General features: G+C 42.8%; 1 protein-coding gene across 1 annotated transcript in view; it reads left to right on the top strand.

Annotated features, from left to right (window-relative positions):
* Positions 1 to 267: 267 nt before the first annotated feature.
* The window catches only part of PTGFRN (prostaglandin F2 receptor inhibitor), a 99,856-nt gene continuing 79,197 nt past the window's right edge, over positions 268 to 20,926 (top strand). Inside the window, exon 1 of the mRNA XM_084646872.1 lies at positions 268 to 469. Coding sequence (XP_084502998.1) covers positions 424 to 469 — 46 coding nt within the window. The 5' untranslated portion in view covers positions 268 to 423. The remainder of the gene's footprint in view (positions 470 to 20,926) is intronic.

Genomic DNA, 20,926 nt, shown 5'->3' with positions numbered 1-20,926 from the left:
TTCCCCTCATGTGACCAGGCCTCCCCCCGGGCAGAGGTTACCCCGGCGGGCGGGGAATCTCCTCTGCCGGAGCAGGGCAGCCCCCTCCCGGGTGGGCGGGGATGTGTTGCGAGCGGGAGCTCCAGGGCGGGCCGGGGGCCGGCTCTCTCCTCCCCTTTAAGGGGGCGGGGGCCGGGCCGGACCCCAGCGCCTCCCCCCGATACCTGCGGGAGGGGGAGCGGGGGCGGGGGCTGGCAAAGTTTGTCTCTGTGGTTGGCTGCGCCGCGCGGCCGGGCGGCTCCCGGGCGCTCCCAGCCAGGGCAGCGAGCTAGCGGCTGGTGCGCGGCGCTCTCGGGTCGGCGGCGGGTCCAGCAGCTCCCCAGCGCTGGGGCCGGGCGGGGGGCTCCGAGCCGCATCTTCCGCCCCGCACGCAGCCCGGCCAGCATGGGGCACCGCGTGGGGAGCGCGCCCCTTCTCCTGCTGCTGCTGGGTGAGCCCCGGCGCGGGGGGAGCGGGCAGTGGGGCGGGGTTATTGGAGCAATGTAGGGGCTGAGGGAGGGGGTTATTGGGGCGGGAGCGCTGGCTCCCCATGGGGATATTGCACCCCCCCCCGCCGTGTAGCTGCGGGGGAGGAGGTGCCCCAGCCAGGGGGGCTTCGGGCGAGGTGCCCTCTGGGGAGTCCCGGCTGCTTGCGGTGGCCACAGCAGCGCGGAGTGTCCCCCTCCGCCGTGGGCTCAGCTGTGCGAGGCAGCACATTTGCAACGCCGAGGCACTTAGCCTGGATTTGCTCTGCAGCTGGAGCTGACCCCCTCCCTTTCCCAGAAAAGCGCACAGCCCCGAGAAGTTAACCCCCCCACCCCCCCGGTTTGTATCGATTCATGTTGCTGAGAGGGCGTCTGGCTTCCTCTCCCGCCTTGCATGTTGGCAGGGCCTGAGGGACGCTCACCTTGAGCCCCTCCCTTTGGGCTAGGGAGCTTGGCACGGCTTGGCCTGTAATCGTTTACCCTGCTTCCCAAAGGTGCGTCTGTGTTTCTCGGAAGGGGTGGGGGTTAGGAAGTCCCTGAATTTCCCAGTCTCTTGTTAGTCTCAGTATTGTGGCTGAAAGTAAAGCTGTTGCTTCAGTGCGTTCATGCCCTGTGCACATGGCTATGATTCAGCCCTCCATAACCTCTGCCAGGTTCCTTTCTCTCATTGTTTGGTTATTGACTCTGCCATGGCAATGTCTCCAGCAGTTGTTTTTACTCCACTTTGCTATGACAGCTAGGCTAACAGAAATGCAGAATCCTTCTACTGGAACCAGCCAAGGTAACAGTAGAAAGGGCTGGCATAGCTCAGGAGGGAATCCAGCTCCCACCCTGGCATTCAAAGGCTCTCTGGCACTAATTTTAGCCTTGTTAGCTACCATTCTGAATGTACCAAACTGATTAACTCTTGACACATCTGTAATTACTTATTAAAGTATAAATCTCCTGAGTAGCTATGCTAGGTATGGGTGACAGTGCTTCTAGACAAGACAGGAGGTGTAATCTGTGCTTGTGCCCTGGTCTCTAAATGCTGTGCTGTGTTTTCTCTGTAGATTTAATGACACCTTTTTAATTGTCAAATAAGGTGTGTGTGAGCAAATAACCCCAGAGCAGTTAATTGGGGTCAGTAATCTCTAGCTGTATTGGCATTTTAAAGACGAGATAAAATGCTCCCTATGACTCTTACAGCTTCAATAAAATAACTGAGACAGGCAAAGTACTGCTTTTTCCTCCTCTTTAAAAAGAGACTGAAATACCACTTCACACAGTGGATAGTCAGCCTGTGGAATTCATTTTCATAGGAGGTCAGGGATAGAGAGTGTAGCTGAATTCATAAGGAAGTGGGATAATGTTGACATTCTAGTAATACTTTTCTACAGCCTAGTAGAATTGGTATTATCTGTTCAAGATAAGGGTAATGAAATCTTATACTTCAGAGTCAGGAAGAGATTTTTCTCGTGTACAAGCGCCGTTGGCAAGATGCATTATAGGAGTGTTTCAAGCTTCCTCTGAAAAGCTGGATATTGGCTACTACCAGAGCCAGAATGCTGGACTCGATAGTCCAATGATTTTGTCTGATACATCAAATGTTATGTTCCTCTGTTCATCTGTAACAACATATGAGCTCCCTGGGAGGTTCGTTAACTTACATTTTGTAGCACTATTTTTTCTTTTCTTTCACAGTCTATCACTAACAGTGGGCTAAAATGAAGATGATTCCTGCCTTGAAGATCATACAATCTAAAAGTATTTTTCTGCAGATTAAATATGTGTTTTGCAGCTGACAATAGTATTGGAGTAGGGGTATATTTAAGTAGAGACCAAAGATTGCTCAAGTAAGAACAGAATTACACACACTATTTAAATGATGCTGCATTATATCCATTTAATTGGATAGCAGTACTAGAGGTGTTGCTGCATTGTTGTTATAGGCAGGGTGTGAATAGTCTATTTCATTAATTGCTAGTAGCAAATGGGTGCTAAGGCATCAATTTTTACAGAATTTAACATTTCGTTTAAACAAAACAAATTTTCTAGCCTTCATGGCTGCTGAGTTAACCTCCTGAATGTAAGCTCTTAGTTTTGCCTTCCTGAGGCTGCGGACAGAGTATGCTCCGCATTACAAGCAGCTGTGGTGTCGGCTGGGCTTCTCAACAGGCTATTGTTTCCGGGCCTCAGAGGGACTCCCTACCCAAAGAGATGGAGTCTGGGTTTACCAAAAATAAATAAATCCCTGAGTGTAACACTGAATTTACATGGTGCTTTAGGAACTAAATCTTAGGTTAAGATAAGCCCCAAAGGCTTTCGAAGGGTAGTGTTACCCTTGTAGGAGATAAAACGTGAATGAAACATCTCCTTAAAGTAGGGGTGGGCAAACTTTTTGGTCCAAGGGCCACATCGGGCTGCGAAACTGTATGGAGGGCCTGGTAGGGAAGGCTGCGTGTCCCCAAACAGCTTGGCCCTGGCCCCCGCCCCTTATCCACCCCCTGACTGCTCCCCTCAGAACCCCCCACCCATCCAACCCCCCCTGCTCCTTGTCCCCTGACTGCCCTCCGGGACCCCACCCCTGATCCTCTCTCCCCCCCCCCCCGAACCTCTGCCCCATCCAACTGCCCCGGGACCTCCTACCCCACATCCAACCCCCCCAGCCCTGAGCCCCTTACCATGCAGCTCAGAGCAGCATGTCCGGAGCCGCGCTGCTCCACTCTGCTGGAGCCAGGTGCGCTGCCCTGCATGAGCGCACAGCCCCGCTGCCCAGAGTGCTGCCCGTGTGGCTGCGGGGGAGGGGCTGGGGGCTAGCCTCCCCAGCCAGGAGCTCAAGCTGGGCAGGACGGTTCTGCGGGCCGGAGTTTGCCCACCTAATGGCCAGCCAGCAGACTAGAAGGCTGTGTTCGTAGCATGGTTTGCTTGAGTACTCTGGGTGGTTATAGCTGCTTGTTGATTTTTCCCTTATGTTGGGGATTGTTCTATTAAAGCTACAAATGCTGCTGTTACCCAGAAGCTCCTGAGCCTGCCAACATTGCCTGGTGAGAAGGTATAAGTGTTTAGGCTTGGTTTTCTTCTGGTATAAACTACTCAGAGCTGAGGTAACTTAGAGCAGGGGGGAAGCTGGGCTTCACTTGGGGAAGTGCATCTCTTCATACTGGGATGAACAGAGTCTGCTTTCTTTAACCAGTTGTGCATTTTCAAGCAGTTAAATGTGTAACAAATCCAGGTAACTTTCCCCTGCGCCAAACAACTGTCTTTTAAAAACTGTTTTTCTGACATTCAGTTTGTTCAGTGAGAGCTTTTGTGTAAGGGGGATGGGGAAAGGATTTTGGAGTTAAGCAGTGAACAATTTTTCTGATGTGCCCTTCATAGGGGTTTGTACTGTGCTCACTGGGGTAGTGCAGCTCAAGATGTGTGTGGCTGAAGCACTTGTGTGTCAGATTAGGAATAACTCTTATATTCTTAGCAGAGCCAATAGCTATTTAATGAAAACAACCACCATCACAGCTGCCATGGAGTGGCCTATTAGTGCCAGTCTCAGCAGAGAGGCTGTGAGGTCTGAACTCTCCTCTCTCCTGGCTTAGATCTCTCTGGGACAGTGGGAGGGGAAACTTGCTCTGCTGTTGCCAATGTCTTCAATCTGCAGGGCTGTCAGGTGAACACATTTGGTCAGTATGAAAATCACTCAGAAAAAAAACATCCAGGATAGGACTCTGTTTTTAAAAATAATGATCTAGTGATTATTTTATTATTGCTGGCATATGGTGTGTATTTAATCAGCAACCCGAATAACTGCCTTCTTTTTCTTCCTTATTATTTAAAAGTATCATAAGTATTTAAACTTAATTTAAAAAACAAAGCTTGCTCTTATATGAGTGAGAAGGAACTTGGGAGAAGCAGACGGAGACAATAGTCAGGTCCCATTACTGGCACATCTGCTCTGCCTCCAAATGTACAACGTTCTTCATTGGCACAGAAGCCCTTGCAACAGCTTCTCTCCTCTGTAATTCCAGAGATCTGTCCAGCATTACAGATCCTTGCCAGAAACCTTCTGGTATGGACTTCTCGGGTTATTTGTTATGACTTTCCTCTGAAATTGTTCGGTTTCTCAGGTGCTAAACAATTAATATTTTTTGAATCAAGGTTTAATTCAAACTTGGCAATTAAAGGCTTCCAATAATTAGTTGCCTGTATATTGTTGTTGTCAACCTCAAGCCTTTTCTAGTCATTTTCGGCAGCTGCAGTTACACTACGGATAGCATTAGAAAAAACAGAAAATGGTAGAATCTTGAGGTTCTAGGGGATGGGATGGCAGAGGTAAGAGGGATACAGGGCGGGGAGGAAGCTTACCAAACATAGTACAGTGAAACCAGCACTGTGTTCCCTAATCCTCCTCCCCATCACTGGCATGCTTCTGTTGGCAGGCTTTTTATTCTACCACATGGAGTAAGAGAGCGGGAAAGGGCTGTTCCCTCACTGGTGTTTGGAGGGGTGGGAGACATCAGTCCAGGTCCTTTCCTTTTCCCCCCAGAGGTGGATGAAAGTCCCACCAGGAGGGGAGTATCCAGCCCAGTCTTTTGCCATCTTTAGGAAGGGGAAGTATTTTCCATATAATCTTGTCAGTCTGATTTATGTTCTTGGAGGGTGGAGTTAGGGAAGCAGGGGTGGAAGGAAGAGATGGGAGGCACAGCTGTTTTTCTTCATCCCCCTTCCACAATCTGCCCCAACAGGGTTGTAAGATGTTTCTTCCTCTGTACTCCAGGCTGACTTTCACTGGGGCAGGGGGGGGAGTGCTGCTTTCTCCCATATCTGCTTATACCCTCCCACCCCACCTGACAGGCTGGCAAATAGTAGCTTATCCTCATCCTTTCTCCAGCCCTTTCCCATCCTTGGTGTGATGTTTCTCAGAAGTCTATTCAAAACTTCAGCATGAAAGTAGGTAGCACAGGTGTTTGTTTTCTAGAATTCCCCCCTCCCTCCCATGCCACTCTTGATTGCTGCTCTTTGAAGCAGCAGTTTGTTGTCTTCAGGCAGCTACTGCTGTGTTTGACCCAGTGCCCTGCTGTTGATGATGTATATAAGCCTGCCTGAGCAAGAGGTAGGATAAAAAGTGAGGGTCAATTTTAAAAAAATTGCAGCCATGCTCTACAGAAATAAACCCCTTTAAAAATGGTACATGTGCATGTAAAAGTCAATTTTTCTATGATTTGTTTCATGGACTTTACAGAACTCTGTAGATGCTGTTGAAGGGCTATATTTTCTGCAGTACCTCCTTAATGTTCGTAGGCATTCATAGAGTTCCCACAGGTTCCAGGTTTCACCTCTAATAACTCTAAAAATTTTCCACCCAAATCAAATAAAATAGTCCTGGTCCATAGTTCTTGTTAACCACAAATGTGTGAAACAGATTTTGGAAGTTTTCTTTACAGAGATGCAGTTACAAGACCTCATTTTTAGAAAGTGGAAAATTTAATTGTCTTTTCAATATTTGAGAAGTCTTTTAGTGCTTTTGGTAAAGTTGCATATTGGGGGGAAGGGTACAGATTATTCTGATCTGTCTAGACCAATCATTAGAAATTCCAGTCAGAAATAATTTATATATATTAAGCTCGTTGGGTCAGAATCAGGCTTATAATGGAGTATTTCATAATCTTAACAGTTGCTACTTTCTAGCTCAATAATTCCCCCAAACCAAAACAAATGGACAAAAAACCTCTACATTAAAATGGAGTTAAGATTAAAAATATGTATCAGTAATTTAAGAGTAAAAAAAAAAAAAGAGGGCTGTTGCAATTATACCCAAACTTATAAGAACCAGGAGGGGTCCACAGGAGAAGGCATGGAGTTTATTGTCGGCACACTTTGTAAGACAAAAATGCTTATGGATGCTGAATGTTTCATTTTGGTAAATTGTATTTCTTGAGCGTTTTTGGTGGCTGGGGTGGTTTAGTGAAGGTTGTCATCTAAACTGCATTAGCACTCCAAGAGTACCAGGCCTTTTGCCAATACATGTGACACAGTTCTGAAGAAAAGTTATAAAAAGACACCCCAAAATCAACTTCTTGGACATCATGATTAGCTTCAACAATGGAGCTCTACAGATAACTATATATAAGAAACCCACAGATCACCACACTTACTTTCACAGGTTTAGTAACCACTCCAGACACAGTAACAAATGTTATCTATGGCAGTGGTTCTCAGCCTTTCCAGACTACTTGTATCCCTTTCAGGAGTCTGATTTGTGTTGCGTACCCCCAAGTTTCACTTCAATTAAAAACTACTTACTTACAAAATCAGATATCAAAATACAAAAGTGTCACAGCACACTGTTACTGAGAAATTGCTTACTTTCTCATTTTTACCATATAATTATAAAATAATTGGAATATAAATATTGTACTTACATTTCAGCATATAGTGTATATATGCAGACAATGACTTGTTTATATTGCTCTGAAATTTTAGTTTGTACTGACTTTGCTAGTGCTTTTTATGTAGCCTGTTGTAAAACTATGCAGATATCTTGATGAGTTGATGTAGCCCCTGGAAGAACTTTGCATACCCTCAGGGGTACACGTACCCCTGGTTGAGAACCACTGATCTACGGCTAGGCACTCGGATACCACAGAATATATTCCAAAGAGAAAGTCTGGGATTCACACTTAAAACCGCCTCACCAAAAAAGGATGCTCCATGGGAGAAGTAGATCACATCATGGAACGGGTCACCCAAATACCCTGAGAGAACCTGCTTCTATACAGAAATAAAATCCCCTCCCACTGCATACCCCTACTTGTCACCTACTGCCCCATCCTGGAACCTATGCGGGGTATCATTAAACAGTTACAACTCAGACTCAATGGGGAGCACATCCAGTAAGAAATCTGTCCCAAACCCTCTTTTCTGGCCTTCAAATAGTCCCTCAACCTCACCAAGCTCATCATCTGAAGCAAGCTCCCCACAGACCAGGACCCACCAATTCAAGCAGCTGCAGGCCCTGCCACAAGAACAGATGCAGAATCTGCAGACATCTCTCTACTGCTATCATGATCAGTACCACCCACAATACACCTTTCGAGATCCATAGGTCCTACACATGCTTATCACAGTATGTGGCGTACCTCATCCAGTGCACTAAATACCCCAGTAACAACTATGTGGGTAAAATGAGACAATCACTATGCTTTCAAATGAACTCTCACAGAAAAATAAGACAAAAGCACCCTCTTTCCTGTGGGCAAACGCTTTTCACAAAATGATCACTCCATATCTGACCTCTCAGTCCTCAGCGTGAAAGGAAACCTGTACAATGCCCTCAAAAGATGAGCCTAGGATCTTAAATTCATAACTCTACTAGACACCAAAAATCATGGTCTTAATAAAGGCAGTGGATTTATAGCTCATTACAACAATCTGTAACCCACTAACTCTCACTTTGTCCTCTGACTGTAGAGGTGTTAACTGACTGCTTCACCTTGAATGGTCTCTTGCAACATGTTAACTCCTTATCTGTCCACCTTTATTACCTCTTCCATCTTGTCTCCCTTATAAAAAGAAAAGGAGGACTTGTGACACCTTAGAGACTAACAAATTTATTTGAGCATAAGCTTTCGTGAGCTGTATACAGCTCACTTCATCGGATCCGATGAAGTGAGCTGTAGCTCACGAAAGCTTATGCTCAAATAAATTTGTTAGTCTCTGAGGTGCCACAAGTCCTCCTTTTTCTTTTTGCGGATACAGACTAACATGGCTGCTACTCTGAAACTTATAAAAAGAGACTGACAAAAGTTTTGGGAAAAGGGATGTTATGTATAAGCGAGTTGGTCAGGATATTGATAGGTGTACATCTTAACTTGTGCTCTGAAGAGCAAAAAAAAAAAAAAAAAATCTGCTTTCCCAACCATATTGGTGTTCACTAACAAGTTAATTCAGTCCAAAAGTTCCAAGTTTTCAGACACCTTCTGAAGTTCATATATTTGCAGAGAAGAACTCTAAAAGTAACCAGGTAACTGTAAAGTCCTGATGAATCAGATTACATTGAGGTCAAAAGAATAAAACAAACTTAGTTTCTAGACCAAAATGCTTTTGAGATAGGATTTTCTAGATAACAGTGTGAGGGCACCTAGAGCCTTGGATACGTAACTTTCTTTTCTAAATCTTAATAGATAAAACTTAAGACATTTGGAAAGTGAAAAACTACTAAATTTTAGAAATTCCGTATCTCAAAACTGGCTTATCTAATTCAACTTGGACTTCAATTTTTTTATTTTTTTTATTAATTTTTTTTAAAAGATCTGCTCTGGTCTGAGTAAGCAGGACAAAGCAAACAGGATAGAGTTTTTTCAGCGTTAGATGAGGTTTCAAAAGGTGGGCTTATAATGGAAATTGTCTCACAACCTTAACTATGGAGTCACTACTGTGGTGCTATAATTAAGTTTAATGTCCTTAAAGGAGATTTGAGTAAGAGGTGGGGCAATGTCACTAAACTTCAAGAAGGGGATTTTTTTTTTAAAGTAGTCAGAGCCTGAAAGGGGAAGTTAGTAAATTAGAATCAAATACAGTACAGTGTCATGGAGGCTGCTTAAGACATACTGTAGAGCAGGGGTAGGCAACCTATGGCATGTGCACCAAAGGCGGCACGCGAGCTGATTTTCAGTGGCACTCTCACTGCCTGGGTCCTGGCCACCGGTCCAGGGGGGCTCTGCATTTTAATTTAATTTTAAATGAAGCTTCTAAAACATTTTAAAAACCTTATTTACTTTATAATATATAACTAAACTATTGTTGTATGTAGACTTATAGAAAGAGACCTTCTAAAAACGTTAAAATGTATTACTGGCCCGCAAAACCTTAAATTAGAGTGACTAAACGAAGACTCGGCACACCACCTCTGAAAGGTTGCCGACCCCTGCTGTAGAGCATCATGGAAGACTTTTCTATTCCAGAACATAAAAAGGAAACAAATGGAGGAAGAATCCTAGCATGGTTGTATTAATGAATAGGAGTTTATCGAGGCCCTAAAAAAGTCCTTTAACAGATGGAGATCCAGCCTAAGCAATGCTAATAGAACAGAATAATTGTTCTATGCAGTGTTGTTGTAACCGAGTTGGTCCCACAATATTAGAGAGACTAGCTGGTGACGTGGTATTTTTTTACAAGACCAACTTCTGTTGATGAGAGAGAGAGAGAGAAGCTTTCAAGCTTAAGATGAATTGTGTAAGTTTGAAAGCTTCTCTCTTTCAGCAGTAGAGGCTGGTCCCATAGAAGACGTTACCTCTCCCACCTTGCCCCCCCAGAATAATTGTTGACAGTTAACTGGTGATTAAGAACCTGATCCAAAGCACTTGCCCAGGGAAAAGTGCCATTGAAATTGTTGGTAATTCTGCCCTTGGAGGGGAATACAGGGCTGTATAAGTAGCAAGAGGAAATTTGAAAAAGCAAAGCCAAATATAACCTTTTCAGTTTCGTTTGAAATGGGAAATTTGTGGGAGGTTCAATGGGTTCATAATATCCCCAGGGTATAATCTGAGATTATAAGGAGACTGCATCACGCTTTACCAAAGAGGATGATGAGAAAATAACTACCGGGGAGTTTCTTATTTTCAGGTAGTGAAGGTGAAATACTGTCAGAGAGAAGTATCAAGAAGTGATGAAACAAGTCAAAATTTCACTGGACTTGATGATATTTATGTGGGTCTTCTAAAAGAACTGAAGAATTAACTGAGCTACTAACAAAAATAACTACTAAAGTAGAAGACTGAAAGTTGGCCAATATTGTAATCTACTTTTAAAATGGATCTAAAGATGTTTTTTGGAATTAATTGATCGGTGAAGTTCAGTACCAGGAAAAGCAGCTGAGGAACTACTTAGATTGAATTCTAAGGCACTCTATGACTATCAAAGGGACAAACTACACAGCTGTTGATATGCAGAGCAGCTAGCAATGCCTATACTTCAGGTTGCCTAACACTTTCCAGTATAAGACTGTTTGGAACAGTTTGCCTCCAGAGGTTGTGGAAGCTCCTTTGCTGGAGGTTTTCAAAAGGAGGCTGGATAGCCATCTCTCTTGGACGGTTTGGACACAACAATTGCTGCATCTTGGTAGGGGATTAGACTAGATCAATGGTTCTCAACCAGGGGTGCACAGAGTTCTTCCAGGAGGGGGTACATCAAATCATCTAGATATTTGCTTAGTTTTACAACAGGCTACGTAAAAAGCATTAACGAAGTCAGTACAAACTAAAATTTCATACAATGACTTGTTTACACTGCTCTATGTACTGTACACTGAAATGTAAGTACAATATTTATATTCCAATTCATTTATTTTATAATTATATGGTAAAAATGAGAGAGTGCACAATTTTTTCAGTAAGCGTGTGCTGTGACACTTTTGTATTTTTTGTTTGATTTTGTAAGCAAGTAGTTTTTAAGTGAGGTGAAACTTGGGGGTATGCAAGACAAATCAGAAATACAGTAGTCTGGAAAGGTTGAGAGCCACTGGACGAGATGACCCTTGTGGTCTCTTCTATCCCTATGATTCTATGTTTTAGTTGTTTATAATGAAGCTTGGCAGAATTTGATTTTTCAGTTTTTCATAATTTTGATGGCTAATAGCTACAGTTCAAGCATTTCTTTAGCTTTCCATCAATTTAAATGTTCATAGTTATAGGAAATTATGAAGGGGGGGGTCAGACAATCTTTAATGACAGTAAATGTCTGTCATTACTGGCCTGTTCAGTAGTTTGTACTGACACGTTACCCTTCATGATAACCAGTGTATCCTCTAGCTATGGCATTTTTCTTAGTCTAAAAAGGAATTGTTCAGCAGAATCTAAACTCTTGTTTTAAAAATGTTCCTGGCCCATATGTGGGCAAAGAATATCTGCCAGATATGTAGCAAACTTGAACTAATCCAGCACTCTTCCTGGATTTTCAGACAACCCTAAGTTGTTTAGAGAGAAGTGCCTTGTTTCTTCATCTCATTTGGGTGTTAACTCTGAAGCTTAATGATGACCATTTAAATCCCAACACTAACTATATCACTGCTGATCATTAGAATAGCAATATATCCAGCTAACGTACTTATCCACTGTGGTTGAATACAGTGACTGGTATTGAGGGGTGGGTCACTGAGAGAGCCCTTTACTAATGAGAACTGCTGGGATGGACTGAGGTGTTCAAGGTTTCTTCCTGTCTGCTCTAACCCTACCCATAACATGAGGAATGGAGGGTGGAAAGAGATGATGCGTCTCCCTCCCCATTGGCAAAATCTTCTTCTGCCTCCTAGGCACCAAAAAACCATGAATGTCCCCAACCCAGACGTCAAAACCTCTAGCTTTTCTCCAAGACAAGAGTTGTATTTTTAGTGCTATATCCCTATGCCACAATGAATATTTGGGGTCAGCATAAAAGAAATGGACCTTAGTGTCAAAGTAGCATAGAGTGCTGCACTGCTAATATTGTGCATTTCTTGTTTAATTCAGTTTTAAAAAAATCATATTTACTTGAATGTGCTGCAGAGTTTCCAGTCTGCTGCAGAAACTAGGCGACCCTTTGGGAGACCTAGCACTAATGGGGGGCTGAATAGTCACTGTCTGGGCTATTGACCAAGTGCTGGGCACAGGAAGCTGTATTGATAGGTGTCTGTCAACAGTACACAGCTACTGACAAATGTGTGTTTGGGAATGCTGGGAGGAACAAAAGGTGTAGCGAGGTGATAGGCTGCTTCAGAAACAAGATGGGGCGGGCGGGGGGTGGGGGGGAAGGGGAGCGGGCAAAGGTCAGAAAGAAAGGGGAGTTCTGTCTGCAAGTGAAGAATGAGGTAAGAAAACCTTCACCAAGGAACAGTCCTTGCAAAAGATGAGAGAGAGCATGTTCAAGCTTTACTGCTTTAATGCAGTACTAGGAAGGGAGCCTGAAACATCAGATCTTGAAGTCACCTTGCCTATTACTCACCAGTGTTGAGTAGGAAACTTTCCCTAGGAAGTCAGGGATCTAATGGATTTCTTCAGAACATAAGTTTTAACTCAAAACAAGGGCTGAATAGTCCCTGGGGACTGTACTTCTTTCCTGGCTATTAGAGAGAGTCCCTCTTGGCTATGGTTGAGGACAGCATGGGAAAAGCTTGCACTTCTGTTGTCCCTGCTGTCTGTCCTGTGGGTGAATAAAGGACTTTGGTGTCCAAGACTGAGTTGAGCACCTCTTACTAGCACTTCACCTTCCCCTCCTCCCACCAGTTTTATTTTCTATATATTTATACAGTAATTTGAAAGACTAGTGAATTGGCAATTATTTCCATTAAATGCAGCTGAGGGTGACTTTAACAAGCATGTGGGGTAACTGACTCCCAAACCCAAGAACTTCCCTGAGATGTTGGTCATATACCATCATCTTACGATATAAAACTCGCCTGACAATGTTCTTGACTCTGGGGAGAGACTCCAGTAAGCCATTCCAGGTGGCCCATTCTGTGTTTTGTATCCTTACACTTTTTTTCTTCTCTAACTCTGTTTAAAAGCTGCTATTGGCCATGGTAGCACATGTAAGCTATTTAAAGGGAAGGTTCAAGACTTGGTCTCCAAGGTGCATGATTTTATTGGAGATTAATAGCGAGTGTGGAGAATTCCTTTGTGCTCCTAATAATTTCCCATATTGAGAGGTGCCCAAACTCTGCCCGGTAGAAGACTGCAGTGGCAACTTGCAGGAGCTTCACAAATTCTCCAGAGTGTTGTAAAACAGAGCAGATGCAGCTCAGATATATTGTTGTGGTCCATGGAGACTACGGGTTCCTACGCATAATTGTCACTTGTATCAAGGTGGTATGTTACCTGTCGAGATCTCTAGTTTCTCTGTGTCACTCCGTAGTTGTGGAGTCCCAGCAGTCTCTGCAATAAATGTAATACAGTGCAGATCTATTCCAGTCTGGTGGTACTGAAATTGCGTTACTATTTCTGAAAAAGATGACATGAGTGCGCTGAACTTGAGTTTATAAAAAGCTGATAATGCCTGCTGAGAAACTTGAATAGCTTTCTATTTAGAGTGATAATTTTGCTTATCTGGCACATAATTCTGTCTTTCTGAAATTTCATCTGTTTTCTCTTTATTATTAGGCATTTGTAGGAAAATGGCATCTCATCTGGCTTTTTTAGAATTTCTGTTTCTACACTTGAAAACATAATCCTGTCTTCTATTCTTGCTTCCCTTTTCTTCCTCCAGTTGAATCTACTGCTTTTGTCCAAAGTGCTTTCTTCACAGTGTCAGAATTGCAAGCTGATGAGGCTCTTATTGGTCTCTCTTGGGTGCGGCTTCTCCTGGGGAAAGTGCTATGGGCAGCAGCAGAGTGATATTCTGTCTTTAAAATGTGAGAAGTGGGAAGTCATGAGACGGCCATGGGCCTGTGCTGAATTTAAGCTGTTTACTGGATGGAGGATTAGGACCAGGATTACTCCCTGTCTCACTAGACCTAAATTATGCCATAATTATATTATGATTTATTACAATTATGATATTTTTTGCCACATACATGCTGAAATAGGCAGCATGTAGAAGTTTCTGCATAAACTTCAAGTAAACTCAAAACCAGAGGTTTTTAATTTAATTAGCCATGAAAATGGGTAATAGTACAGTATGCCTTGTATTTATTTTGATGTGCAGTTTGCTCAAAATCTCCATTTTTTTTTTAGACTATCTCAACTTAATGCCCCTGAGTTTTCAATCTGTGGCATAAATTTGTATTTCTGATATGAACTTCAGAAGCTGCTGACGGGGATGAGGTGAAGGCTTTGGTTGTGGGGGCTGTTGACGTGCAAGAAGGGATTGGGAAATGTATGGCATGTTGCCATGAGGGTTGCCAATGGTCCCTTATTACAAAGGAAGTCCCTTATTTTTTCATTTCTATACATTAAGATCGGGAGTTGCTGAGTGCTGCAAAAAGCAACAAGGAATACCCTTGGCGAATATAGGGGAGTGCTGCTTGTTTATTATTTTATTAATAATAATAATATTGGGAGGAGGGGTGGGGTGGGGGTGCAAAGAAAACAGACCCTTATTTTTGAAATACAGTGTTGGCAACCCTAGTGTCAGTGCCATCCAGATTCAGCTAAGCTCGTGGCACTGGGAGGCTTCTCCTCTTCCCTTCCTCTTTCTGGGCAGGGGTGGAAGTGACCTGGAGTTCCGTTTCCCTTTCAAAACTTTCTGGAGCCCTGTTCCAACAATCCTTGAGCCCTTTCAGCAGCTTCACTCCACCCTCAAATCTGCATCCAACAAAAGCAAATAAGCACATTTGTTGGATATTTCTGCTAAAGCTAGCAATGAAATAATTAATGAGGATACTACATTTGCTGTCTTTAGCTTCAGTGTTCAGACCCACTAGAACTGACTGAGACTGAGCTTGCTGTCTCCGGCTATGTATAGATTCATGACTGCACTGGTTTACATTAAGTCTATATTTGGGAGGGTAGCCTCACTAAGCAGAGGAGCTAAATGTTAACTTTTTAAAAACTAGATTCTGGAGCATGGTTCTGTCAGAGGGTGGATTCTGCAGCTGCATAAACACAGGGCTCTGACTATCACCTCAAGTTGAGAACAAACTGTATAAGTAAAGGTGTTTCATTAAGGCCAAAAGTCTTTTCTTCCAAATTGTTTATATTATAAATACTGTAGTAGCAGCCAGATGCCCAGTCACGATTAGGGCCCTGGTGTTCTAGACACTGCACAAGTGCATAGAAGTATGTAGTTCTTGCCATAAAGAACTCATAAACTTGAGTAGAGAGTGTATATGGTAACTCTCACAAACTTAAACACAGCCTGTTTTGAAGATCTTGTAATCTAACTCTGACTAATGCAGTGTGAGAACAGCTTCATTAGAGACTTATAAAGACATATAATAATGAGAGGGACAGATATACCTGCCAGATAGATCACGAACAGTTAATTCATTACATTTTATAGAGGGGCTTTCCAATGGGATCCCAAAGAACTTTAGAAGCTTTCACTGACTGCAAATTATATATGCTGTATAAGGAAATGAATCTGCCATAAATTAATGCATCCACCAGTAGAGTGAAAAAACAAGTAACATGAAATGAATCAGGACAGGACAGAAAGTGATGAATATCCTAACTGAAACTACAGGTAATTGTACTTGTAAACTGGTTAAATGCAAGATGTATGTCTTGACGGGAAAAAGGGGTGGGTTTTTTTTTTTTAATTTTTCAAGCTAACATGATTGGAAAAAATACTTCCTTTTTGTCTATCAATGCAGGGGTAAGCGTGAGCACTTCTACTCTTTTGGTGCAATGAGCACATACTTTGTGTATAGATTTACAGTTAAACCTACCAATTAGTAGGTTACAAAGTGTACCACTTGCTTAAAATATTTTACAGTATGAAGCCTGTTCTATCTGAGTACTTTGAAATGTCTTAATCTGATGGTGGTATTATCTCCTGGGAAGTGTTGTTCAGATCACTAATTTTTTTTTTAAATTCAGTTCTTGTTGCTGAGAAATTAGGGAAGAAAAAAAACTGACTTGTTAATTAGGACCCCACAAATGTAGCTTTTTGTTAGTTCTCAAGAGGCAAGATAAGTGCCTTAGTTACTTTTTTGATTGCTTTTTATAAGCGTAATAACTGATTTACTGTTTAATAATTAACTAAACAAACTTTAACAGTGGTGCTGTTAACATGACTGATTCCGGAGTATAAACAAAGAGGTAAAATCAAATAACTTTGAGATACAATCGAATAAAAAATCATTTACCAGAGAAAATGAACAGGGATCTTACTTTCAAGCTTCCAAGCAGGAATTGCAAACAATGAAGAATTAATAAATATCTGTTTTAATAGGTTTACATAGGAAGGACCTGTCAGCCTTTTTGTTGTGGCTTTTAAATCTATCAACATGTATCTTGTTGGCTTTAGACATGGCATAGATGCAAAGTTGTTGTTTTGCTTAAAAATAAAGATTTTTTTTTTAAATGTTCAGAAGTCTGTGATAACTTGATAGTTTTTCTGTTGCAGCTGTTTCTAAGAGATAATTAAATCATAGCTCCTTTCCTCCTGCTTACTGGGTTTTGTGGGTGTTAACACCTCAGATACATACTATCATGGGACATGAGTGAGGGGGCCATTTTCTCACATCGTGTGGATTTCAGTGTCTCTTGTTTGTTCATCCTTTATTTTTTGGCTAATGTTTTTGGTCAGAGCTTTCAACTTTTTGTGCATGGGAGGTCAAAGGATCAGAAGCAGCTAGGCAACTCTTGGGTTTAAGTTGGTGCTGGGTAAATGCTATGGCAAATCTGTTTTTGTTTTTCTCTTTTTGCGGGGTGGGAGGTTGTTTGCCTCATGTTTTGAAAGACATAAGTACTCCCTGTTCTCTTTGTCGCAAAGGCCAGAGAGGGAGTCCTTGACTTGGTACGATTGTTACGATATTCTGATAAGGATCAGAAACTAGCCCTGGGTTTGATGGCACAGATGTATGCTTTTGTCGGCTGATCTAATCAAAAACACTTTTCTGAAAATCTGGTTCCAATAGAACTGTGCAACTCCCTTTGTAACTTGAGCGCTACTCAGAATCAGATTGGGCAGCTAGGAGAGTTGATTATAATGGCTGTATATTAGTTTTTTATGTAGCATCTTTCATTCAGAAGGGTCTCAAAGAGCTTTACAGAATATATATATTAATAATCTCATAATGGTCCCCCACCCTTATAAAAGATACTAAGAGAAATTTGGGGCCATAGTACATGATGTTCGTTGGGTACCCACCCACTCCCATTTCACTTTATTTTTACAGACTTTTGTGGAGGGCCCTGAGCTCAGGACCCTGGTATAATTGTTCCCCTTTCTGCTTCTCTCATCGGTCCTGGTGTGTTTTTGTGTGTGAGGGGGGTGCTAATCCTGAAGTCTTGATCAAATTCCAGTTTGAATACTGCAGAAAATTACTAACTCAGCCCCCCTCCCCTTGATTTTAAATGGGGTGTTCTTCACTTTCTATCTGCACTGTTAAACAGCTGCCACACTATGGTCAGAAGTGGCTGCTTTTCAGTGATGGGTGAAGTGATTCCTTTGTAGAAATGGATACAGTGATTAGCATAAGGCTGCCAAGATCTGAAGTATTCATAGGCCAAACCTTCATTCTGGTGATGAGGGGGGCTGCTGCTGATTTTGTTGTTAATTTTTAGGCAAATGAGGTGCATCCCCTCTGGCTCCTGAACAGTTGGTAGCATGCTCTGTGGTTGGGTAAAGCTTGGTTCTGGAGCTTTTTGCTCATGAAAGCTCTAGGCATTATGATGTCTTAGACTTTAGGTGACAGATGAACAAGATATATTGGGTCATATCCAGTCGTTCCCCTTCCTTTTCCTCTCTCCACCCCCGCAGTAAAGTTATTTTTTTTGTTTATTTTTTTGTCTGTAACAAATAGCATTGTTTTGTTACTGTCTTGATTCCTATAAACATATAAGCTGATTCTCAGTGTTAGTTACTAAACAATTTCAGGTACTTACATAATGCAAAAGTTAGGTATATGGGAGTTGCTAATTGTAATAAAAAAAGGTTTCAGAGTAGCAGCCGTGTTAGTCTGTATTCGCAAAAAGAAAAGTGAGCTGTAGCTCACAAAAGCTTATGCTCAAATAAATTTGTTAGTCTCTAAGGTGCCATAAGTACTCCTTTTCTTTTTGTAATAAAGAGAATTCTCTTTCCATTTGCAGGATGGCAAACAAACTAGTACAACCTAGAACAATCCTACAACTATATCAGCAGCCAAACAAAATAACACGATCTCCATCCTAATATTAAACAATTCCTCTGCTGGCCCCAAGGTCCGAGATTCTGTACATTTTTTTTTCTGCTCCTTTGGTTCAATCTCTGTCTTCGCCCTGTCTGTCTCCCACATTGTTTGAGATTCTCTATTCCCTTTATTCTTGAAGGAGTTCTTCTAAAATTCCATGTTCTCTTTTGCTTCCTTTTTCACCCTCCCTGCTGACTCATGCACTGAAAGTGCAGTGTCCTCAGTGCTCCCCTCCCCTCTTGGCCCAGAGAATGCGAATGAGTTGATCCTAATTGATGTGTACTGCATTAGGTTGCTGTTCCAGGTTCCCAAACTTAGACACTATATAGTGTTGGTGGCCATATAAATACCCAGTTAAATGAATTAATTGGGGCATCTGAATGTGAGTTTCTCTTTCCTTCCTCCCTCACTCATTGTCATCTATGTTGAGCATACCGTGTGTTCCCAGAAGAGGCAGGCAGCAGAGAGAAATCCAACTTTAACTTTAAGCAGAACGTTTGTTGCATATTTAAGCTCTAGGGTGACCATAAAGCAAATGTGAAAAATTGGGACAGGGGTGGGGGGATAATAGGAGCCTATGTAAGAGAGAGACAAAAATCGGGACATCTGGTCACGGTATTAAGCACGTTGAAAAATTATTAATTTAAGGGTGAACATCCAACTTCTTCTAAGCCCCTTTGTGACTGTGCTTTATGATGTAGTCTTAAATTACATGGTCACATAATGTTTCTCGAATATATACTTTTTTTCAACAACCATAGCAATACATGTATAATATCTGCAGTACTGTGTGTGTGCCTGGCAGCCCATTAATCCTGTTTGTATGAAATAATACATTTAGTACAGATCAAATATAACCAAGTAATAGTGATTTTGTGTTTCAACTTGACATCTTTAAAGAAGCCTAATTTTTGACAGGTTTCATTCAGAGTGGTAGCCGTGTTAGTCTGTATCAGCAAAAAGAACAGGAGTACTTGTGGCACCTTAGCCCTGGTCTACACTAGGACTTTAGGTCGAATTTAGCAGCGTTAAATCGATGTAAACCTGCACCCGTCCACACGATGAAGCCCTTTATTTCAGCTTAAAGGGCTCTTAAAATCGATTTCCTTACTCCACCCCTGACAAGTGGATTAGCGTTTAAATCGGCCTTGCCGGGTCGAAGTTGGGGTACTGTGGACACAATTCGACGGTATTGGCCTCCAGGAGCTATCCCAGAGTGCTCCATTGTGACTGCTCTGGACAGCACTCTCAACTCAGATTCCCGATTGTTTGCCGTTGCTTTGACACAGGGAGGGGCGACTGATGACACGGCTTACAGGGTAGGCTTACAGGGAGTTAAAATCAACAAAGGGGGTGGCTTTACATCAAGGAGTATTTCAGGCAGGACTTCACAGAGGGTTCCAGTAAGAAATGGTGCACCTAAGTTATTGTTCTTATTGGAACAAGGAGATTAGTCTGGCCTCTGATTGATACATGGCTAGATTTACCTCGCTGCGCCTTCTCTGTGAGTGACTGCAGTGTGACCTAGAGGAATGAGTCCCCTAGACGGGGGGGGGGGGGGGTTTGCAAATGAGTACAAAACAAATCTGGTCTATTTCTTGTTTTGATCCACTCCATCTATCTTTTACATCTTTGGCTGGCAGCAGACGGTGCAGAAGGACTGCATGCCATCCACATCTCATGGCTGCTCAGCAGAAGATGGTACAATAGGACTGCTAGCCATCCTCATCTCTTGTGTGCCCAGCAGAAGATGATGCAATAGGACTGCTAGCAATCCGTATCACCTACCTGCTCACCATAAGATGGTTCAATAGGACTGACTGCAGGACTAAAGAGAATGACTTGATCAAGTCACTCCAAATTTAGTCCCTGTGCCCATGTCTGTCCAGGCATTCCTGATCGACCTCACACAGGTGACCAGGAGCACCTCGGACATGACGATGACGGCTACCAGTCCTACTGCACCGTCTGCTGCCACAAGGCAATGGGTTGCTGCTGCTGTGTAGCAATGCAGTACCGCATCTGCCAGCACCCAGGAGACATACGGTGACAGTGAGCTGAGCGGGCTCCATGCTTGCCGTGGTATGGTGTCTGCACAGGTAACTCAGAAAAAAGGCGCGAAACGATTTTCTGCCCTTGCTTTCACGGAGGGAGGGAGGGAACGGGGGCCTGACGATATGTACCCAGAACCACCCGCGACAATGTTTTAGCCCCATCAGGCATTGGGATCTCAACCCAGAATTCCAATGGGCAGCGGAAACTGTGAGATAGCTACCCATAGTGCAACGCTCCGGAAGTCGATGCTTGCCTCGGTACTGTGGAAGCACTCCGCTGAGTTAATGCACTTAGAGCATTTTCTGTGGGGACACACACACTCAAATATATAAAACCGATTTCTAAAAAAACGACTTCTATAAATTCGACCTAATTTCATAGTGTAGACATACCCTTAGAGACTAACAAATTTATCTGAGCATAAGCTTTTGTGGGCTAAAACCCACTCATCGGATGCATGCAGTGGAAAATACAATAGGAAGATACACACTCACACACAGAGAAGGTGAAAAAATGGGTGTTGCCATACACACTATAATGAGAGTGATCAATTAAGGTGAGTTATTATCAGCAGGAGAAAAAAACCTTT

Source organism: Lepidochelys olivacea (genome assembly GCF_965140295.1).
Source record: "Lepidochelys olivacea isolate rLepOli2 genome assembly, chromosome: 1".
Classification (NCBI taxonomy): domain Eukaryota; kingdom Metazoa; phylum Chordata; order Testudines; family Cheloniidae; genus Lepidochelys; species Lepidochelys olivacea.
This window is presented reverse-complemented; position numbering and strand designations above follow the sequence as displayed.